At 49.6% G+C, this 20,409-nt stretch overlaps 1 protein-coding gene across 1 annotated transcript in view; it reads left to right on the top strand.

Annotated features, from left to right (window-relative positions):
• Positions 1–4,772, top strand: part of LOC137525341 (uncharacterized) — a 30,025-nt gene extending 25,253 nt beyond the window's left edge. The window contains exon 3 of the mRNA XM_068246395.1: positions 3,412–4,772. Coding sequence (XP_068102496.1) covers positions 3,412–4,181 — 770 coding nt within the window. The 3' untranslated portion in view covers positions 4,182–4,772. The remainder of the gene's footprint in view (positions 1–3,411) is intronic.
• Positions 4,773–20,409: the final 15,637 nt, after the last annotated feature.

The following is a 20,409-nucleotide window of genomic DNA, read 5'->3' as shown; positions in this document are numbered from 1 at the left end:
GTGGCTTGTGCGGACATCACACCTACGGCGGGGTTCTGGATTTTCACAAATATGTTTACCTTACGCTGTCTGTTTCAGCTGCCATGGCAATGGAGGCGGTCTTATCCGCCCCCTAGAGCAGTGATTCCCAACCGCTGTGCCGCGGCACACTAGTGTGCCGCGGCATGGTGCCAGGTGTGCCGTCCAGTACGCTGGAGGGGGGAAGCAGCGCTAGAAGGAGGGGCAGTGGAGGCAGCGGTGGGGAGGGGGGAAATATCCCCCCTCCCTCACCTGGGACCCCTCCTTCTGCCTCTCTCCCCCTCCATTTAGCGGTGGCAAGTGCAGGGCAGCTCGGCGGCGGGGAGACATGCGCAGACTGGGGGCAACTAAACTAGATTTACTGGGGGCAACTAAACTAGCTTTACTGGGGGCAACTAAACTAGCTTTACTGGGGGCAACTAAATAGCTTTACTGGGGGCAACTAAATAGCTTTACTGGGGGCAACTAAATAGCTTTACTGGGGGCAACTAAACTAGCTACACTGGGGGCAACTATACTAGCTATACTGGGCACTACCTACCTATGCTAGCTATGCTGGGCACTATGCTAGGTATGCTGGGCACTATACTAGCTATACTGGGTACCATACTAGCTATCTGGGCACTATACTAGCTATACTGGGCACTTTACTGGCTATACTGGGGCACTACCTACCTATACTGGGGCACTACCTATCCATACTGGGACTATACTAGCTATACTGGGGCACTATACTGGGGTAACTATACTAACCATACTGGGGCAACTAAACTCCCTATACTGGGGCAACTATGCTAACTATGCAGCCGCACCCCAGCCCCCCCCCCCCCCCCCCCCCATAGCCTGCTACACACGGCACTGTCCACTAGGTCGCGCAAACACCCGCGCGCCCCCCGCCGTTCCCCGGAGAAAAATATGGTCAGAAAGTGTTCCCCGGGCCGGAAAAGGTTGGGAATCACTGCCCTAGAGTACGTCACACGGAACCCGCATCTCCAAGGTAACTGGCCTTTGTTTATAAAAAGTGACGATTCCGGAAGGGGCGGGGCTTATTCCCGCTATAGACCGGAACACTCGCTTTCTCGTGAAATGGCCGTCGCTCCATCGCTCACAGCCTGACACCCACCTCCAGCGCCAGCCACTCTGCAGTCGCCGGACACGTAAGAAATGCCTGGCACTATTCGCACTACTGCTTAAAGCAATAGGAACTGAGACGTCATCCACGCTTGTATGTTGAAAAATACTGTCACTTTTTGCAAATAAACCACCGCATAAAGGACGGAAGGTGCACGCTATCTGTTTTCTTTGTGATCAATGGTAAACAGATACTCACTGGCCGGGGGTCCTTCACATGTGTACTTACTTCTTTCTTCTTCCTGTCCTTGCGTTCCATCTCCCTGTAACAGCGGGAAAAGGAACACAAGGACAGAAAGTAGGAAGAGGTATGTAGTACACGCACGCAGGACCCCGGGCGAAGTGAGTATCTGTTTACCCTCCCCGCTGTTCGCACGCCCGCCGTTGCTTCACATCCCCGCTGCTGCGTTGCCAGCACATGCCCCTCCCAGAAACCAGTAAAACGCAATTGTGCAGGGTGTGATTACCATGCACAACCAAACAGCGGTATACCGTCATACCAGTATACCGCTGAAACCCTAGTCACATACATTGCATGCACGGAGTGGTTAATGATGTCTGGTCATTTATGTGATGATGTCATATATGTGATAATGAGGCTATAGCACTAAGACCCCATTCACACTGAGGTGCTTTACAGGAAATTTACAGAGCTTTGCTGAACGCCAGCGAGCAGAGAAGCACTATGACAACGTTGCCCTATTGTAGCATTTACACTACAGCTGGGATTTGTATGAAAATGTACTGCATACAGCATTGTGGGAGAATTTTTAGTGCGATTCTTGTTACTCAAACCACTTATCTCTCCCCACCACCACCAGCACCCAGTGTGATCTCCCCACCTAGTGTGATCCCCTACCCAGTGTGACCCTACCCCTCCCCACCCAGTGTGTCCCTCCCCCTCCCCACCCAGTGTGTTCCTCCCCCACCCAGTGTGTCCCTCCCCCACCAGCACCTAGTGTGACCCTGCCCACCGAGTGTGACCCTCCCCACCAGCACATAGCGTGATGCCGACCTCTCCCTACCCAGTGTGATCCCCTCCGCACCCAGTGTGACCCTCCCCACCACCAACAGCCCCTATTGTGATCCCCTCCCCACCCAGTGTGACCCTCCCCACCACCACCAGCCCCCAGTGTGATCCCCTCCCTCCTCACCCAGTGTGACCCTCCCCCTCCCCACCAGCACCCAGCGTAATGCTGACCTCTCCCCACCCAGTGTGATCCCCTCCCCAGCACCCAGTGTGATGCCGACCTCTCCCCACCCAGTGTGACCCTCCCCACCAGATCCCAGCATGATGCCGACCTTTCCCCACCCAGTGTGACCCTCACCACCAGCACCCAGTGTGATGCCGACCTCTCCCCACCCAGTTTGACCCTCCCCACCAGCACCCAGCGTGATGCCGACCTCTCCCCACCCAGTGTAACCCTCCCCACCCAGGTTGACCCTCCCCACCACCACCAGTGTGATGCCGACCTCTCCCCTGCCCAGTGTGATCCCCTCCCACCCCACCCAGTGTGACCCTCCCCACCAGCCCCCAGCGTGACGCCGCACTCTCCCCACCCAGCGTGACCCTCACCCTCCCCACCACTACCAGCCCCCAGTGTGATACCGACCTCTCCCCACCCAGTGTGATCCTCCCCACCAGCACCCAGCGTGATGCCAACCTCTCCCCACCCAGTGTGACCCTCCCCACCACCAACCGCACCCAGCGTGATGCCGACCTCTCCCCACCCAGTGTTATCCCCTCCCACCCCACCCACTGTGACCCTCCCTACCAGCACCCAGCGTGATGCCGACCTCTCCCCACCCAGTGTGATCTCCTCCCCACCACCACCACCAGTGTGATGCCGACCTCTCCCCACCCAATGTGATCCCTTCCCACCCCACTCAGTGTGACCCTCCCCATCACCACCAGCACCCAGTGTGATGCTGACCTCTCCCCACCCAGTGTGATCCCCTCCCACCCAGTGTGACCCTCCCTCCTCCGTTCAGCATTACCTTACTTTTTCACCCATCAGCACCCAGCGTGACCTGCTTCCCCACCCGGCTACTTTTTCATGCCACTCGGCTAGAAAATATTTCTGGGGAGAACACAGAGATATGCAGCTGCTGCATCTGCTCCATTTCCAGTCTGCACAAACCTTGCCTCAACTTGGAATCATCAGCAGCTCACTGACCATCCCTAATGATAATTGTTCCTCCCCTCAGAATCCTCCCCTCAGAATCCTCCCCTCAGAAGTGATGATGTTTCTCTATTTGCAGCGCAGAGTCAGACTCGTCTCTCTGTATCCACAGACTGTACAGCGGATGATGATGTCACTGGACAAGAGTCTCCTGCAGTTATCCTGGTTACCCCAAATATTCCCCCAGGCCCCCCTCGCCTGTATAATCCTGAGGGGCCTCATACCCAGCACAGCTCTCCCCCTGCTGGAGGGTCTCATTCCTGTTCCACGTGTGGAAAATGTTTTGTGAAAAAATCAAGTCTTGTCAAGCACAAGAGAATTCACACTGGTGAGAAGCCCTATTCATGTGCTGAGTGTGGGAAATGTTTTTTATGGAAATCAGGACTTGTCATTCATAAGAGATATCACACTGGAGAGAAGCCTTATTCATGTCCTGAGTGTGGGAAATGTTTTGTACAGAAATCAGTGCTTGTCAACCATGAGCGAACTCACACTGGAGAGAAGCCCTATTCATGTGCTGAGTGTGGGAATTGTTTTGTACGGAAATCGCACCTTGCCAGTCATGAGAGATCGCACACTGGTGAAAAGCCCTATTTATGTACTGAGTGTGGGAAATGTTATGTACGTAAATCAGACTTTGTCGTTCACAGGAGATATCACACTGGAGAGAAGCCATACTTATGTGTTGAGTGTGGGAAATGTTTTGTACGAAAATCATACCTTGTCGCACATGGGAGATCTCACACTGGAGAGAAGCCATATTCATGTGCTGAGTGTGGGAAAGGTTTTCTACAGAAATCACATTTTGTCATCCATGGGAGATCTCACACTGGTGAGAAGCCGTATTAATGTGCTGAGTGTGGGAAATGTTTTGTATATAAATCAGACCTTGTCATTCATGGGAGATCTCACCATGGAGAGAAGCCATATTTGTGTGCTGAGTGTGGGAAATTTTATGTAGAGAAATCAGACCTTGTCAGACATGAGAAATCTCACACAGGTGGTAAGTAAGGGTCAGTGAAACATAACGTCACCTTTAGTGAACCTGAACTGGCCGCAGCATACTGCTCTCCATCTCCCCAACACAGCTGGAAGTAGGGAGGATGGAGAGTGGAGTGCAGCAGCCAATAACAGGCTTGTTCAGTTCCGCTTATCCCTCTCACATCACTGGTGAGAAGCTCTATTACTGCACTGAGTGTGGGAAATGTTTTGCTTGTTAGTGTTTATTTTTCCCATGTTTCTTTTATTTCTTGCTAGACGTACCTGGCAGCACTCAGCGCATTGGTTTGTAAAACATTAAAGTCCCTGAACTGAGATGATGGGATAAACATGGCTACATGTAGTACTAAGCCAGGAGCCTAATTAGGAATTGGTTGTGTTCACTTTCTATTTATTCCATTGCAAGTGTTAAAGTAAATCTGTAATTTAGAATAGAGCAAATGGCCCATATGCTATTCACTTTTTCTCCTTAGTTTTCTCCTCGGAGAGAATTTTTAATCTTCTTTTTAAAATAACTTTTTCGCATATTGCAATGGGAAAAGTACAAACAATTAAGTAAAGTACTGTCAAAATTATTTTGAGTATTTGTTTGCTTGTTGGTGGTTTAAAAAGCATTTTATTTACAAGTTGTGAAAATATGACCCAGGAGAAGACTCAGGTGATAAAGTGAATTGCATATGGCCCAGATCTGTTCCGTACCCCTGTGGATCCATGCAGGCGGCACACAAAGCTGACTGCATCTTCCAGAGGAGTACAGGATTCCCTGAAGGACTGAACACCTTTCTTTTGTATGGTGACTCAGGCTGTAAATCTTTTACATAACTGGCATCTGAATTAGACCTGCACCATAAGGTCTTTTATACATATCTGCAGCTCAGACATGTGATGTATAACCAGTGTGAGAACTTCCCTACAAATATGACTCCTATTCAGGGTCCATCATCTAAGCAGCTTATTTCAGCTTTGTGTAATATGATAATGCCACCCTCAGCCAGCCCCTGTGCTGCCTCCCGCCGGACCGCCTGGGAGAGCGATGTGGGATGTGACACTGGAGCGACTGACTAAGGCTGCTCCCCACACACCTGATAGACTGCTGTGCTTATACGCTATACACCGAGCCTACCTTACTCTGGTACCCCTATCCAAATGTAACAATAACTTTTTTATAGCTCCTATTCTCCCATGGGACTCAAAGCACTTAGGCTCGCTCAGATTCAGTAATTGGTAGTGGGATGAAGTATTAACACTGAGCATAAAATTATATTTCTGCAATTGCCAAACTGAACAGGTGGGTTTTCAGTCTGGATTTAAACACATCCAGAGATGGAGTTGTCCTGAACTGCTGAGGTAAGGAGTTTCATAATGTAGGAGCGGCATGACAGAAGGCTCTGGCATGCAGCCTAACTGCCCCAAATGCTTTTTACACATTGGGGGCTCTATTCATAAAAAAGTTGTTGCGAGAAAACTCCTAGAGGGAAAATACCGCAGCGGTATTTTACACTTCTGGGTGGTCATTCAAAGAAATCTTGAAAGCTGCGATGCAAGAGCGGAGATCTCCCGCTGAAAGCTGGCGGTAAGCTGTCGGAAGGCATGCGGAAACACTTCAGCCGGCAGAGTCCCTCCGTGCACTGCTCTCTCTGGGAGGTCTGTCCCATTCACTTGTATGTAATCCGCAAAATCAGAGGAAGCGGTATTTCCCGTCCACATACCGCTTCCTCTAAACTTTATGAATGGCCATTTTGTTACTTTTTTCTAGATAAATCTAGAAAAACACTGGAGAGGGCGGAAATTTCTCACTCTGCTGGGGGATTGTAGATTTTCATGCGGGAACAGCTTTTTTGAATGCCCACTTTGCTAAATGGACGGGAAAATCCGCTGTTTTGAGCGGAAAACTTGCGGGAAGGTTTTATGAATAGAGCCCAAAGTGGACCTGTTCTCAGGTTATCACATTTGCCTTGATTCACTAAACTGTGATAACTCAAATATCACACCTTATCAGATATCACACCTTATCAAAGTTAACATGCCTTATCAGAGTAGCATAGCGAGTGCTACGAACTTATGCCTGCTAATTGGCAATGACACTCGTACTGCCCTTAGCCCCTGCGGGTTTTTAGCGCTCGCTTTACTACTCTGATAAGGCGGGTTAACTTTGATAAGGTGTGATATCTTTGATAAGGTGTGATATTTGAGTTATCACGGTTTAGTGATTCAAGCCCATTGGGCGCAAGTCATCAAATTCCTCAATGACTATATGGGCTGCCCAAAGGCGTGCCTCCTTTATATATTTCCTGAATTCTTTACTGGAAAATTCCTGATACAATTTGCGATAGAGACATCTTGACAGTGTCATTTCTTAGGGGGCCCTTTTTCTTGTTTAGTTTATTATGTTTTGTAATTGCCCTATAGTTATGAACCTGTAATTATTGGTGCTCAGTTTCTTTGGTATAAGTATCACTGCTCTAAGGCAACTGTTAATGTTTATGGCTGTTTGATAGTTTTTATGTATATCTAAAAGTAGGCCAAGTGCTTGACGTTTATATGTATCCTGATGTGCCTATTCCAGGCCTCTAATGTATCATCTGACACTTTGTTGTACTCTCTCACTAATGTGTATTTGCCTTACTTCTTCAATAAACTTGGCTACATTTAAAAATAAATGTTTTATGGTTGTAATTAATCATATTTCCTCATGGAAGATGCTCTTATCCTGTTCTTACTACATCATCATGTCTGTTACTCTATGTGAGGTTGTGTTCCCCTTTAGACTATCATATGCATTGCCTGGCGGAGGGACATCACACTACTATTTAAAATAGACCTGAACTCAGATCTTCCTCTCTGCTCTAATAGATAAGCAACAACATAATAACATTTAAAGAAAAAAAAACGTTTTTTTGTTACAGCTGTACTAAGCCTGCTTTAAATCTGCAGTGTGTCTACTTCCTGCTTTAATTTAAGCAGACATAGGGTTAATATACTTTGTTTACAAATTAGCTGTTCTGCAAAGGCAGCCAGCCGACACAGCTAAGTGATTAAATTACACTTGTGATTAGCCATGGATGAGGGTGCATTAGACAGGCTAAATTCTCTAAATACATAGAGGGGGCATTTTTCTCTGTTTTCCTTCTGTTCTGTGCACTTTAAGCAGACAGACAATAAGAGAAAAACACGGGGGGGGGGGGGGGCGGGGCGTGGGGGGTGGTGTCGCAGGGCTGATAAAAACTAACGGTGGTCGGAGCAGTGATATTGGGCTATGCTGGTCTATAGAACGATAGAGCATACACCAATCATTGCAGTGATTTGGTCCAAGAAATTTGTAAATATTCCAATCCATAATGACTCCATAGGCCGTATGTGGGGAATAAATAAACAGGAGGCCCACTAATAAGACATGTGCATGAGCTTCACTGTTGTAATCAAACCAGGAAGTGAACCCCAAAGTAAAGCTCTCCTAAGGAAAGGGAGGAGCAATGCACCATGAGGCCTTCATTCAGTATGCTGGCGGCCAGCGCAGCCAGGGGGGTACTAGAGGGGTAGAGTGCAGAGGGACTCCTGGTCTATGCGAGCGAGCAGATGGGCAGCACAGATGAGTGCATGCAGGCAGATGGGCAGCGAGGGTGAGGACTAGCAAATGCCACATCTCCGCCCCAGGCTTCCCAGCATTCAAGGCACGGGCCTTTGTAGCCTTCCCAGATATCCCCGTCGGGTGAAATGTGTATAGGTAATGTACCCTTTACCCATTCCCACATAGGGTTACAAGTAAAAATAAAAAATACCCCAAATACAGCTGTATGGGCTTGATTCATTAAAGTGAACCTCCGGACTAAAAATCGACTCAGCAGCACTGAAAAGGCTTGGTGTTTCTTTAACAGTTTCACAGCATCAGAACTTTGTTTCTTTTATACAATCCTCATGTTTAGTTGCACAGAAGAAAACTGCCCGGGCTTTTTTCCCCTGATCCTGTGCAAAGCATGATGGGATTTCTGATGTTGTTCTCGTTCTGCTGTTTTGGTGCAATTTTTTTTTTTTTACACATTTTGAATGTGACATTTGAAGCCTAACGTGTGCAACTGGGAGGGGTAATCAGGACACAGGACAGTTGGAACTGTGTCTCCTGCTCCTTGTCACCTCCTTTCAACCAAAAAGATGGCTGCCCCCATGACAAAGATGGCAGCCCCCATGAATCACAAAAATGTGCCTGTTCCTTTAAAACAAGGTGGGTAAGAGATTATATTACCTATCTATTCTAATTAACATAACTAATGTAACTTGATGACAGTATGTTTGTTTAGGCTGAAGTTCCCCTTTAAGCTTAATTTGAGCAGCATGAGTTAAAAATCATTTGTGCACGCAACACATTGTTGTGCTAAATGGCATGTGCTGCTAATTAACCTTTGACTCTACCAGCTACTCCAATCTCGCCCTGAGCCCCGTCTGGTCCTGTAGCTTTTTAGGACATGATCCCTGCACTTTGGCCCAGTAGGCTGCCTGTCACTTGAATGGCATCCTTTTGGGTCAATCAAAGTGCCCGGGATCACGTCCTAAAAAGCTACAGGATCCGAAGGTGCTCAGGGTGGGATTAACCCCTTCTCGACTGCTTAACGGCGATAGGTATCGGGAAGGTGGCAGCCCCAGGACCTCCCAACGTGAAAGATGTCAAGAGTGGTGGGCGCCCCCACCACACTATGCTGACCATCTCCCCCAATGCACATCTGCACACACTGCTCCCCCACCACACTATGCTGACCATCTCCCTCAATGCACGTCTGCACACACTGCTCCCCCACCACACCGTGCTGACCATCTCCCCAATGCACGTCTGCACACACTGCTCCCCCACCACACTATGCTGACCATCTCCCTCAATGCACGTCTTCACACACTGCTCCCCCACCACACCGTGCTGACCATCTCCCTCAATGCAGGTCTGCACACACTGCTCCCCCACCACACCGTGCTGACCATCTCCCCCAATGCACGTCTGCACACGCTGCTCCCCCACCACACTATGCTGACCATCTCCCCAAAGCACGTCTGCACATGCTGCTTCCCCACCACACTATGCTGACCATCTCCCCCAATGCACGCCTGCACACGCTGCTCCCCCTCCACACTGTGCTGACCATCTCCCCCAATGCACATCTGCACACGCTGCTCCCCCACCACACTATGCTGACCATCTCCCCCAATGCACATCTGCACACACTGCTCCCCCACCACACTATGCTGACCATCTCCCCAATGCACGTCTGCACATGCTGCTCCCCCACCACACTATGCTGACCATCTCTCCCAATGCACGTCTGCACATGCTGCTCCCCCACCACATTGTGCTGACCATCTCCCCCAATGCACATCTGCACACACTGCTCCCCCACCACACTATGCTGACCATCTCCCTCAATGCACGTCTGCACATGCTGCTCCCCACCACACTATGCTGACCATCTCCCCCAATGCAGGTCTGCACATGCTGCTCCCCCACCACACTATGCTGTCCATCTCAACCATTGCACGTCTGCACACACTGCTCCCCCACCTCACTATGCTGACCATCTCCCCCAATGCACGTCTGCACACGCTGCTCACCACCACACTATGCTGACCATCTCCCCAAATGCACGTCTGCACACACTGCTCACCACAACACTATGCTGACCATCTCCCCCAATGCAGTTCTGCACATGCTGCTCCCCCACCACACTATGCTGACCATCTCCCCCAATGCACGTCTGCACACGCTGCTCCCCACCACACTGTGCTGACCATCTCCCCCAATGCACGTCTGTACATGCTGCTCCCCACCACACTGTGCTGACCATCTCCCCCAATGCACGTCTGCACACGCTGCTCCCCCACTACACTATGCTGACCATCTCCCCCAATGCACGTCTGCACACGCTGCTCCCCACCACACTGTGCTGACCATGTCCCCAATGCACGTCTGCACATGCTGCTCCCCACCACACTATGCTGACCATCTCCCCCATTGCACGTCTGCACATGCTGCTCCCCCACCACACTGTGTGACCATCTCCCCCAATGCACGTCTGCACACGCTGCTCCCCACCACACTGTGCTGACCATGTCCCCAATGCATGTCTGCACATGCTGCTCCCCACCACACTATGCTGACCATCTCCCCCATTGCACGTCTGCACATGCTGCTCCCCCACCACACTGTGTGACCATCTCCCCCAATGCACGTCTGCACATGCTGCTCCCCCACCACACTGTGTGACCATCTCCCCCAATGCATGTCTGAACGCGCTGCTCCCCCACCACACTGTGCTGACCATCTCTCCCAATGCACGTCTGCACACGCTGCTCCCCACCACACTATGCTGACCATCTCCCCAATGCACGTCTGCACGCGCTGCTCCCCACCACACTATACTGACCATCTCCCCCAATGCACGTCTGCACACGCTGCTCCCCCACCACACTGTGCTGACCATCTCTCCCATTGCACGTCTGCACATGCTGCTCCCCCACCACACTGTGTGACCATCTCCCCCAATGCACGTCTGCACATGCTGCTCCCCCACCACACTGTGTGACCATCTCCCCCAATGCATGTCTGAACGCGCTGCTCCCCCACCACACTGTGCTGACCATCTCTCCCAATGCACGTCTGCACACGCTGCTCCCCACCACACTATGCTGACCATCTCCCCAATGCACGTCTGCACGCGCTGCTCCCCACCACACTATACTGACCATCTCCCCCAATGCACGTCTGCACACGCTGCTCCCCACCACACTATGCTGACCATCTCTCCCAATGCCACGTCTGCACACGCTGCTTCCCACCACACTATGCTGACCAACTCCCCCAATGCACATCTGCACACGCTGCTCCCCCACCACACTATGCTGACCATCTCCCCCAATGCACGTCTGCACACACTGCTCCCCCACCACACTGTGCTGACCATCTCCCCCAATGCACGTCTGTACATGCTGCTCTTCACCACACTGTGCTGACCATCTCCCCAATGCACGTCTGCACATGCTGCTCCTCCACCACACTCTTCTGACTGTCTCCCATGGCAGAGAGTTTATCATGTTTAAATTTGTGGTGATTGGGACACCACAGTGAAAGATACCAGGCCGCAATTATTTTTCCAAAAAGTCGATACCCTTAACTGTACCGTGATGCTGAAAGGCAAGTGGTGTCATCTCTGGCACACAGCATTGGGTCAAGGGTCCATCTGACCATGGATGCCTGGTCTGCAAAGCACGGACAGGGCAGGTATATTACTTATACGGCACAATGGGTAAACCTGCTGACCGCTGGCAAGCCTGGAGTATGTGGCTGTGCAGCGGAGTCGGTGACAACACCACGGCTTGCATGCAGGCCTGCTGCCACCTCCTCTTCTTCTCCTTCTCCTCCTACATCCTTTTCGCTGTCGTCCTCCTGATCAGCTGAGTCCTACTCTACTGCTACGCTTTCCTCGTCAACTGCACACCCCCAGCTCCCCAGGGCCTATTCCGCATGCCAGGTAAGACTGTGTCACGCCATCTTGGACATGTCTTGCATCAAAGCTGAGAGTCACACCGGACCAGCACTCCTGGCCGCTTTGAACAAACAGGTGGTTCAGTGGCTGACCCCGCACCAACTGGAGATCAGCAAAGTGGTGTGTGACAACAGAAGCAATCTCTTGTCGGCTTTGACTTTGGGCAAGTTCACACGTGCCCTGCATGCCACGTGCTGAATCGTATAATCCAACGATTTGTGTGCAGGGAGGTCCTGAAGCAGTCCAGGAAGGTGTGTGGGCATTAGAGATGGCCCGAACGGTTCGACTGCAAACTTATTCGTGCAAACTTTGGTGGTTCGTGTTTGGGGTGAACTGCAAACTATATGCATGTTTGACCCGCCCCCTATACTACATCATTAGGTTCAACTTTGACCCTCTACATCACAGTCAGCAGACACAGGGTACCCATCAGGCTACACTCCCTCCTGGAGATCCCCTCCCCCCTTTCATATATAAAAGGCAGGCAGTGTCAGCCTTTTCACTCACTTATGTGGCTGCAGTAATTAGAGACATACTGTAGACATAATTAGAGACATACTGTAGACATAATTAGAGACATACTGTAGACATAATTAGAGACATACTGTAGACATAAGGAAAGCTTAGTTAGGCTCTTGTGTGAGGCTTGTTAGCTTGCTCCTTGCTGACACTGCTAAAAAGCAACTGTCAACAGCTCTTTTGAGAGCTAATGTTGTTCTTGTGATCTATTTTTTTGTGTGCGTGTCCCACTGACACTTGTGTTGCTTATACAGCCCTGTCAGTCAGTCGCAGCTGGCCCTTGGTAATTCCTACTGTGCCACTGCCAGGCCCAGCACATTCGTGACTACCTGTGTGTGTGGCAGCTGCACATTTGTAATACCAATCACCTCATACCTGCCTGTTCAGTGCACCTACCTACGTGAGCGCACGCAGTGTTATATACCACCAGTCACTGCACCTGTTCACGGTACCTGTGTGTGTGACAGCTGCACATTTGTAATATTAATCACTGCATACCTGCCTTTTCAGTGCACCTACCTACCTACATGAGCGCACGCATTGTTATATACCACCAGTCACTGCACCTGTTCACGGTACCTGTGTGTGTGACAGCTGCACATTTGTAATACCAATCACTGCATACCTGCCTTTACAGTGCACCTAACTACGTGAGCGCACGCAGTGTTATATACCACCAGTCACTGCACCTGTTCACGGTACGTGTGTGTGTGTGTGTGTGTGTGTGTGTGTGTGTGTGTGTGTGTGTGTGTGTGTGTGTGTGTGTGTGTGTGTGTGAGACAGCTGCACATTTGTAATACCAATCACTGCATACCTACCTGTTCAGTGCACCTACCTACGTGAGCGCACGCATTGTTATATACTAACAGTCACACAGTTGAATGAATGGCAGACTTGCCTTCCATAACAGATTCTCTTTAAAGGCAAGTGGTGTCATCTCTGGCACACAGAGTTGGGTCAAGGGTCCATCTGACCACAGATGCCTGGTCTGCAAAGCACGGTCAGGGCAGGTACATTACTTATACAGCACAATGGGTCCTTCCTTGGATGTGTGGTGATAGCCGTTTCTCAGACTCCCACTCTGTGCCAGAATCGAACACTGATTCCCCGGCCATTTACCGTGGTCACCATGGTACTGAGAAAGTAATATGAAAACTTGTTTATCAGTCGGACAATTGAATGAATGGCAGACTTGACCTCCATAACAGATTCTCGTTAAAGGATTTAAAGCTTATTCGTCTCATACACAGCAGGGCCTCGAAAGAGTCCTCCTGTATTGCTATTTTTCGTAACTACCTCCCTGAGTCGGGACTTGCGTGACATGCCTGCTGCCTTCCTTGGATGTGTGGTGGTAGCCAATCGTGCTCCTTTGCCCACAGTGTGCCTGCTGCCTTCCTTGGATGTGTGGTGGACCGGAATCGAACCCTGATTCCCCAGCCATTACCCGTGGTCACCATGGTACTGAGAAAGTACCATCGAAAGTTTCACACAGTTGAATGAATGGCAGACTTGCCCTCCATAACAGATTCTTGTTAAAGGTACTGAACATCCAGCAGAAAAAGTAATTTAAAAAAATAGATGTAAGCTTTAACAATGGTAGAGAAAGAACCATCGAAAGTTGACAAGGCAGTCAGACATTACCTGATATCACTGAGGAAGAGCAATCTCTGCCATGGTACGCACCAGTCCAGTATGGCCGTCACTACACAAACAGCTGTTTGCGGTGCGTTACACAGTGAATTTGGTCTGTCAATGTGAAGCATTACACTAATTACATTCCCTGATTGATGTATACACATGCAAGATGTTTTAAAGCACTTTAGGCCTCCAATTTAGCATGCAATGTGATTTCTGCCCTTAAAATGCTGCTGTGTGTCAAATCCAGATTTTTCCCGTTCGAGGTTCGCAAACCGAAAATCGGAAGTTCGAGTCATCTCTAGTGGGCATTTCAGGCATTCCTACACAGCCATGGCTCGCTTCTCCAACATTCAGCGGCAAAAGAACTTACCAGTGAGGCGCTTGATTTGCGATAGCTTGACTCCCTGGGATTCAATGCTCCTTATGTTTTTCGCCTGCTACAACAGGATAAAGCCGTCAACGAGTATCTGTACAGCTACGGTGCTAGGGCAGGCTCTGGGGAGGTGGGGATTTTCATGCTGAAGTACTGGATACTCATGCGTAATGCCTGCAGGCTCATGCGTCTGTTTGAGGAGGTGACAAACCTGGTGAGTCGCAGTAAAGGCACAATCAGCGACCAGTTCCCATACGCTTTCTTCCTGGAGCATGCCATGTGTAGAGTGGTGTATCAAGCTGTAGAGGAGCGTGAACAGGAAGAGTTATGGGAACCATCTCCACCAGAACCAGGAGGAAGAGGAGTCAAAGGAGGAAGGTGGCTTTGAGGAGGAGATGGAAGAACAACCGCAGCAAGCATCGCAGGGGGCTTGTGCTGCTCATCTTTTGGGTACCCGTGGTATTGTTCATGGCTGGGGGGGAGGAGGAGAATTTCCCTGACATCAGTGAGGAAGAGGAGATGACTAGGTTGGCATCCAACCTTGTGCAGATGGGGTCCTTCATGCTGTCCAGCCTGTTGAGGGATCCCCGAATAAAAAGAATCAAGGAACAGGACCTGTACTGGGTGGCAATGCTACTAGACCCTCGGTATAAGCACAAAGTGGAGGAAATGTTACCAAATTACAAGAAGGCAGAAAGGATGCAGTACTTGCACAACAAGCTGGCAAGTATGCTTTACACTGTGTTTAAGGGTGATGTCACAGCACAACGGGAAAAAGGTGCCAGAAATCCTCTTCCTCCTCCTCCAATGTCCAAGCAGGCAGGACACTCTAGTGATCTGATGGTGATGTTGGACATGCAGACTTTCTTTAGTCCAACACCTCGCCTCAGCCCTTCGGTAGCCACCCACCGACAATGCCTCGACCAACAGTTAGCCGACTACCTGGCCTTAAGTGCGGATATTCACACTTTGAGCAGCGATTAACCCCTGGGCTACTAAGTGCGCAGGCTTGACCTGTGGCCAGAGCTGTTACAATTTGCCATTGAACTTCTGGCTTGCCCCGCCTCAAGCGTTCTATCAGAAAGGACCTTCAGCGCAGCATGAGGCATTGTCACTGACGAGAAGTTGCCTAGGTCAAAAAGGTGTTCAGTACCTCACCTTTATTAAAATGAATGAGGCATGGATCCCGGGGGGCTACTGCCTGCCTGAAGACTAAGTCAGTCCCCACACACAGCATCTCTGCCTGCAAGCAGTGTGACTGCCTGCCCGAAGACTAAGTCAGTCCCCACACAGCATCTCTGCCAAGCATGCCGCTTGACTGCCTTCTCCGCCACCACCAACACGGTCCAGAACTACAGGTGGATCCTGAATTTGTAAGGTGGCTGCTAGCAGCAGCCGCTACCAAATATAATTTTTCTGGTGTGTGTATATGCCTAATTTTTTTAGCTGCACTGTCGCTGTAACAACAACAAAAAGAAGGCATGTACATATGTCAATTCCCCTTTGTGATCGTTACCTTGTCAGGGGCTTGCGTTTCACAATGAAGTAATGACCTATATGAGTGTGTTGGGGGTGTACACTCAAGATAATAAGGTCGTTGCTTCATTGTGGACAGACCAAATTTGATCAGCTGGACAGGCACTGTTGTTCTGTTATTGAACTACCTCAGCCCGACCATATGGGCTGGAAAACTGCCATCCCCTGCACTCTCGCCAACGTGCGCATGAGCACAGCCATCACTACACAAACATTGCCGCCAAGAGGACTGACATGTATGTGAGAGTGTAAACTTATAACAACCGTTTGCGGCTTTTTGTGGTGCGTTAAACAGTGAGTTTGGTCTGTCAGTGTGAAGCAGTACACTACTTACACTACCTGATCGATGCAAGATGTTTTAAAGCACTTTATGTAATTTGAAGGTTGTGGAAGGCACTCCATCAATCGGAGGTCGGTTGCTTGATACTAGGACATAGGCATGTCCCAGGTAGAAGCAGTGATCAAATGTATCAGCACACCGTTTTTAGAATGCTGTAAGCTCCTTTTATTGAGCTATGCGTTCCATGAAGATATTGAAGTCAACAATTGTTTTTCGGGGGCCACGTAGGGTCCCCCTTCATCAAGGCGTGTGGTTACAACCGCATAGTTCTTAACAAGCATTATGTACAATTGAAATCCCCATGCACCCCACCCCAATTGTGACAAAATGATGGTGTCATCTCCAATGTTTACATTATAAACACACCAGCATAACACTATTGTTCCTAAGATCAAATTCTCACTTGCATGAATGTAACGAGTCAGCGTGCGCAGCACTACTGTATACAGTCATACATACCCAATCTGTGTCCCTCAGGTCGCACTCCAAGTAAAAATTGGGTAATTGCCTCTGTGGTTCAAATGTATGTGCTCATTAGTTGGCTGTTATGGTGAACAAACACAACCAGCACTGCTTGCCGCTAGTGTTGTCCGGATCATGAACGATTCGGATCTTTTTTGTGAGTCGAATCATCCGGATCATCAAAATGAACGATTCGGTTCACAAAGGGGGTGGAGCCAGGAGCGGCACGCCCCCCCTCTCAGCGGGCAGGGGGTCCTGGAAGCAGAGCAGAGATGGATCGCTCAGTTGGAGGGGAGCCAGCCTTGCAGGGACAGGTAGATGAGAGAGGGGACATGGTTGCCACTGCCAGATATGTGTAGAGCACACGTACTGGCTGTAATGTGCTGCTCATTTTAGGCTGTCTGTTCCGTAGTTGTGCATAGTGAACAAATGGAAAACTTTTGGCTCAGAAGCACAGCTCAGTAACTTTGCAGACAGTGTGCATGGCTAGAATGACAGGGCAGGCACTGTGATTGCAGTGCAATATGATCTTCCTGCACTCTGCTCTAAACAGCTGCACTTCTCCCTAAATTTATGATGAGTGTTCGAGGTGAGAAAAGGACACATTGGGGAATGCTTTCTTTCACTGTGAGAGGTTTGCATTCAAAGTATACAGATGAACATATAGGTGAAATATATTTAAAGCATATGATTGCAACATGTGGGTAATGTGTGCATAAAAAACATTTCTGCTGCTCTCTGCTCACCCCTCTTCGTCCACCTCCTCCCTTCTCTGTCCACTCCCTGCCCTTCTCTGTCCACCATCCTCCCTTCTCTGTCTGTCCATCCCCCTCCCCTTCTCTGTCCACCGCAGGGAAAGTCCTGTCCTGCTACTCATTTCACCCCCAGAATGCTTCTCTAGTAAAATGATTCGAAGATTTGGTTCAAAGATCCGGATCTTTTCAATGATCCGATTCGAATCATCCGAATCATTGAAAAGATCCGGACTTCCCATCTCTACTCACCGTGCCGCACGGCCACGCCCCCATTCTTCTATTGGCCAATGGGGCTAGACCAATCAATTTGCCTCTCGTTCTGCTAAACACACCCCGCCTGTCATGGGCTTGCTAAGATTCATCACGTGTGGTCCAAAGCTCCGCCCCCGCTCGTCTTTCCTATACGAACAGCGCAGGAAGGGAGATTGGGCTTTCAGTTGCTAAGCAACGTCATCATACAATCCTCGACAGTCCGTGCTTGTTCATTATCCGCTGGCAGGTCTATTAATTATGTGCAGTGCGCTGACATCCTCACTGCACTAGCTGGCACAATTCACATCCAGGTATTTAAAAGAGATGGCCAGGTTAGATATGAGTGACATGGGGTCATGTTTGCCCCAGTTGCTAAGCAACCTCACGCATAAAAACATGACAGCATGCGCAGGTCAGCTTAATGCCGCTCCTGTGCTAATGCACCTAATGCTGTCATATGTGCCACCGCTGTGGGATGTCACTTGCCCTGCACATAGAGGCATGATCTCCTATTGTTAGCAGAGTCATATATGTTATATGCTACATCTGAAGCTCAGTTACCCACCGGAGTGCAATCCTTTGTATGATAGACTAAATCAGGGGTAGGGAACCCATGGCTCGGGAGCCAGATGTGCCTCTTTTGATGGCTACATCTGGCTCACATACAAATCAGTAGGGGTTTATTCACTAAGCTACACTGCTCAAGCAGCACAGCTTAGTGTGGCAGCGCAAGTAACATTTTCAAAGTAGGCACGCTACTGCTTTAACATGCACTACTAACTTACTCACACTCCCCTCAAAACTAACAGCTGCTCCAATTGTCCCACTCTGGGCCCTGTCAGGTCCAGTGACTTTGTAGGACAAGATCCCCACACTTCGATTGGCCCATTAGGCTGCCTGTCACTTGACTGGCAGCTTATTGGACCAAAGTGAATTAACACCCAAGCCAGCTAGCTAATTGTCCAAGCTGTTAGTCGGTATTTTTCCTGTCTGGCTCTCGGGGAAATTGCTGATGTTGCTGAAACCCAAGAGAAGCTGAAGATGTGTCTGACACTTCCGCTGTCCAGCGGATCTACTGTATAGACATCACCATGGCAACAGGGACGTGAGCCCTATTGTCCCAGTTTGAAACATATTGTATGGCTCTCACGTAGGGATGAGCGTAATGACCTAATTACGAATTTTCGAAATTTCGCGAAATTACTACAATTACGATTTTAGCAGTAATCGAAATTTCGTAATTTTCGCAAATTACGCAAATTTTCGTAATTACGAAATTTAGTATTTTAAAGTTTGCAAAGGTTTCTATCCCTCTAGATGCCTTCGTAATCGAAATTTCACTCCCGTAATGACGAATTTCGTGTCTTCAACCGAAATTTTACTGTTTCAGGTTTGTAAGGGTTTCTATCCCTCTAGATGCCTAAAATGAATAGCACAGCCAGTCCTCCTCCTCCTCCTCCTCCTCCTCCTCCTCCTCCTCCTCCTCCTCCTCCTCCTCCTCCTCCTCCTCCTCCTCCTCCTCCTCCTCCTCCTCCTCCTCCTCCTCCTCCTCCTCCTCCTCCTCCTCCTCCTCCTCCTCCTCCTCCTCCTCCTCCTCCTCCTCCTCCTCCTCCTCCTCCTCCTCCTCCTCCTCCTCCTCCTCCTCCTCCTTCTCTCTCTCTCTCTCTCTCTCTAGAGATCTGTAGTACTTCAAAACCATACTCACATTCATGACATGTCCAGGGATCAAACCCAGGCCAACCACATGGAAGACAGCTATGCTCACCACCATACCACCAAACACACACTAAATAGACTGCTAACCTAAATCTTACTTGTAGACAGTCATATGAGACACATGCTGGGTGCAGGGCTTTGTGATTGGACCATGCGATAGAGTGAGGTGCAAAAATGAAATCATGCCTAGCAGAGGATGGTTTCACAGTGCTAAATGCTAGGCTGGCTGTGGTGCAATTGGTTAGTGTGTCTGGCTGGTAACAGCAAGGTTACAGGTTCAATTCCATCCAGGCATGTCTTTTCCTTTTGCGTTCAACAGTTGTCCAAACAGAGCCAACAGAGCCCCAGATAGCCATGTAGAGTTAGGTCACAGCTAGCCTGGCTGTGGTGCAATTGGTTAGTGCGTCTGGCTAGTAACAGCAAGGTTACAGGTTCGATTCCATCCAGGCATGTCTTTTCCTTTTGCGTTCAACAGTTGTCCAAACAGAGTCAACAGAGCCCCAGATAGCCATGTAGAGTTAGGTCACTGCTAGCCTGGCTGTGGTGCAATTGGTTAGTGCGTCTGGCTGGTAACAGCAAGGTTACAGGTTCGATTCCATCCAGGCATGTCTTTTCCTTTTGCGTTCAACAGTTGTCCAAACAGCGCCAACAGAGCCCCAGATAGCCATGTAGAGTTAGGTCACAGCTAGCCTGGCTGTGGTGCAATTGGTTAGTGCGTCTGGCTGGTAACAGCAAGGTTACAGGTTCGATTCCATCCAGGCATGTCTTTTCCTTTTGCGTTCAACAGTTGTCCAAACAGAGCCAACAGAGCCCCAGATAGCCATGTAGAGTTAGGTCACAGCTAGCCTGGCTGTGGTGCAATTGGTTAGTGTGTCTGGCTGGTAACAGCAAGGTTTGATTCCATCCAGGCATGTCTTTTCCTTTTGCGTGCGCGCGCTGCGCCATTGAACCCCATGGGGTATTT

Source organism: Hyperolius riggenbachi, chromosome 7, assembly GCF_040937935.1.
Source record: "Hyperolius riggenbachi isolate aHypRig1 chromosome 7, aHypRig1.pri, whole genome shotgun sequence".
Classification (NCBI taxonomy): domain Eukaryota; kingdom Metazoa; phylum Chordata; class Amphibia; order Anura; family Hyperoliidae; genus Hyperolius; species Hyperolius riggenbachi.
The sequence above is the reverse complement of the archived record's forward strand: the minus strand, read 5'-3'. Positions and strand labels throughout refer to the sequence as shown.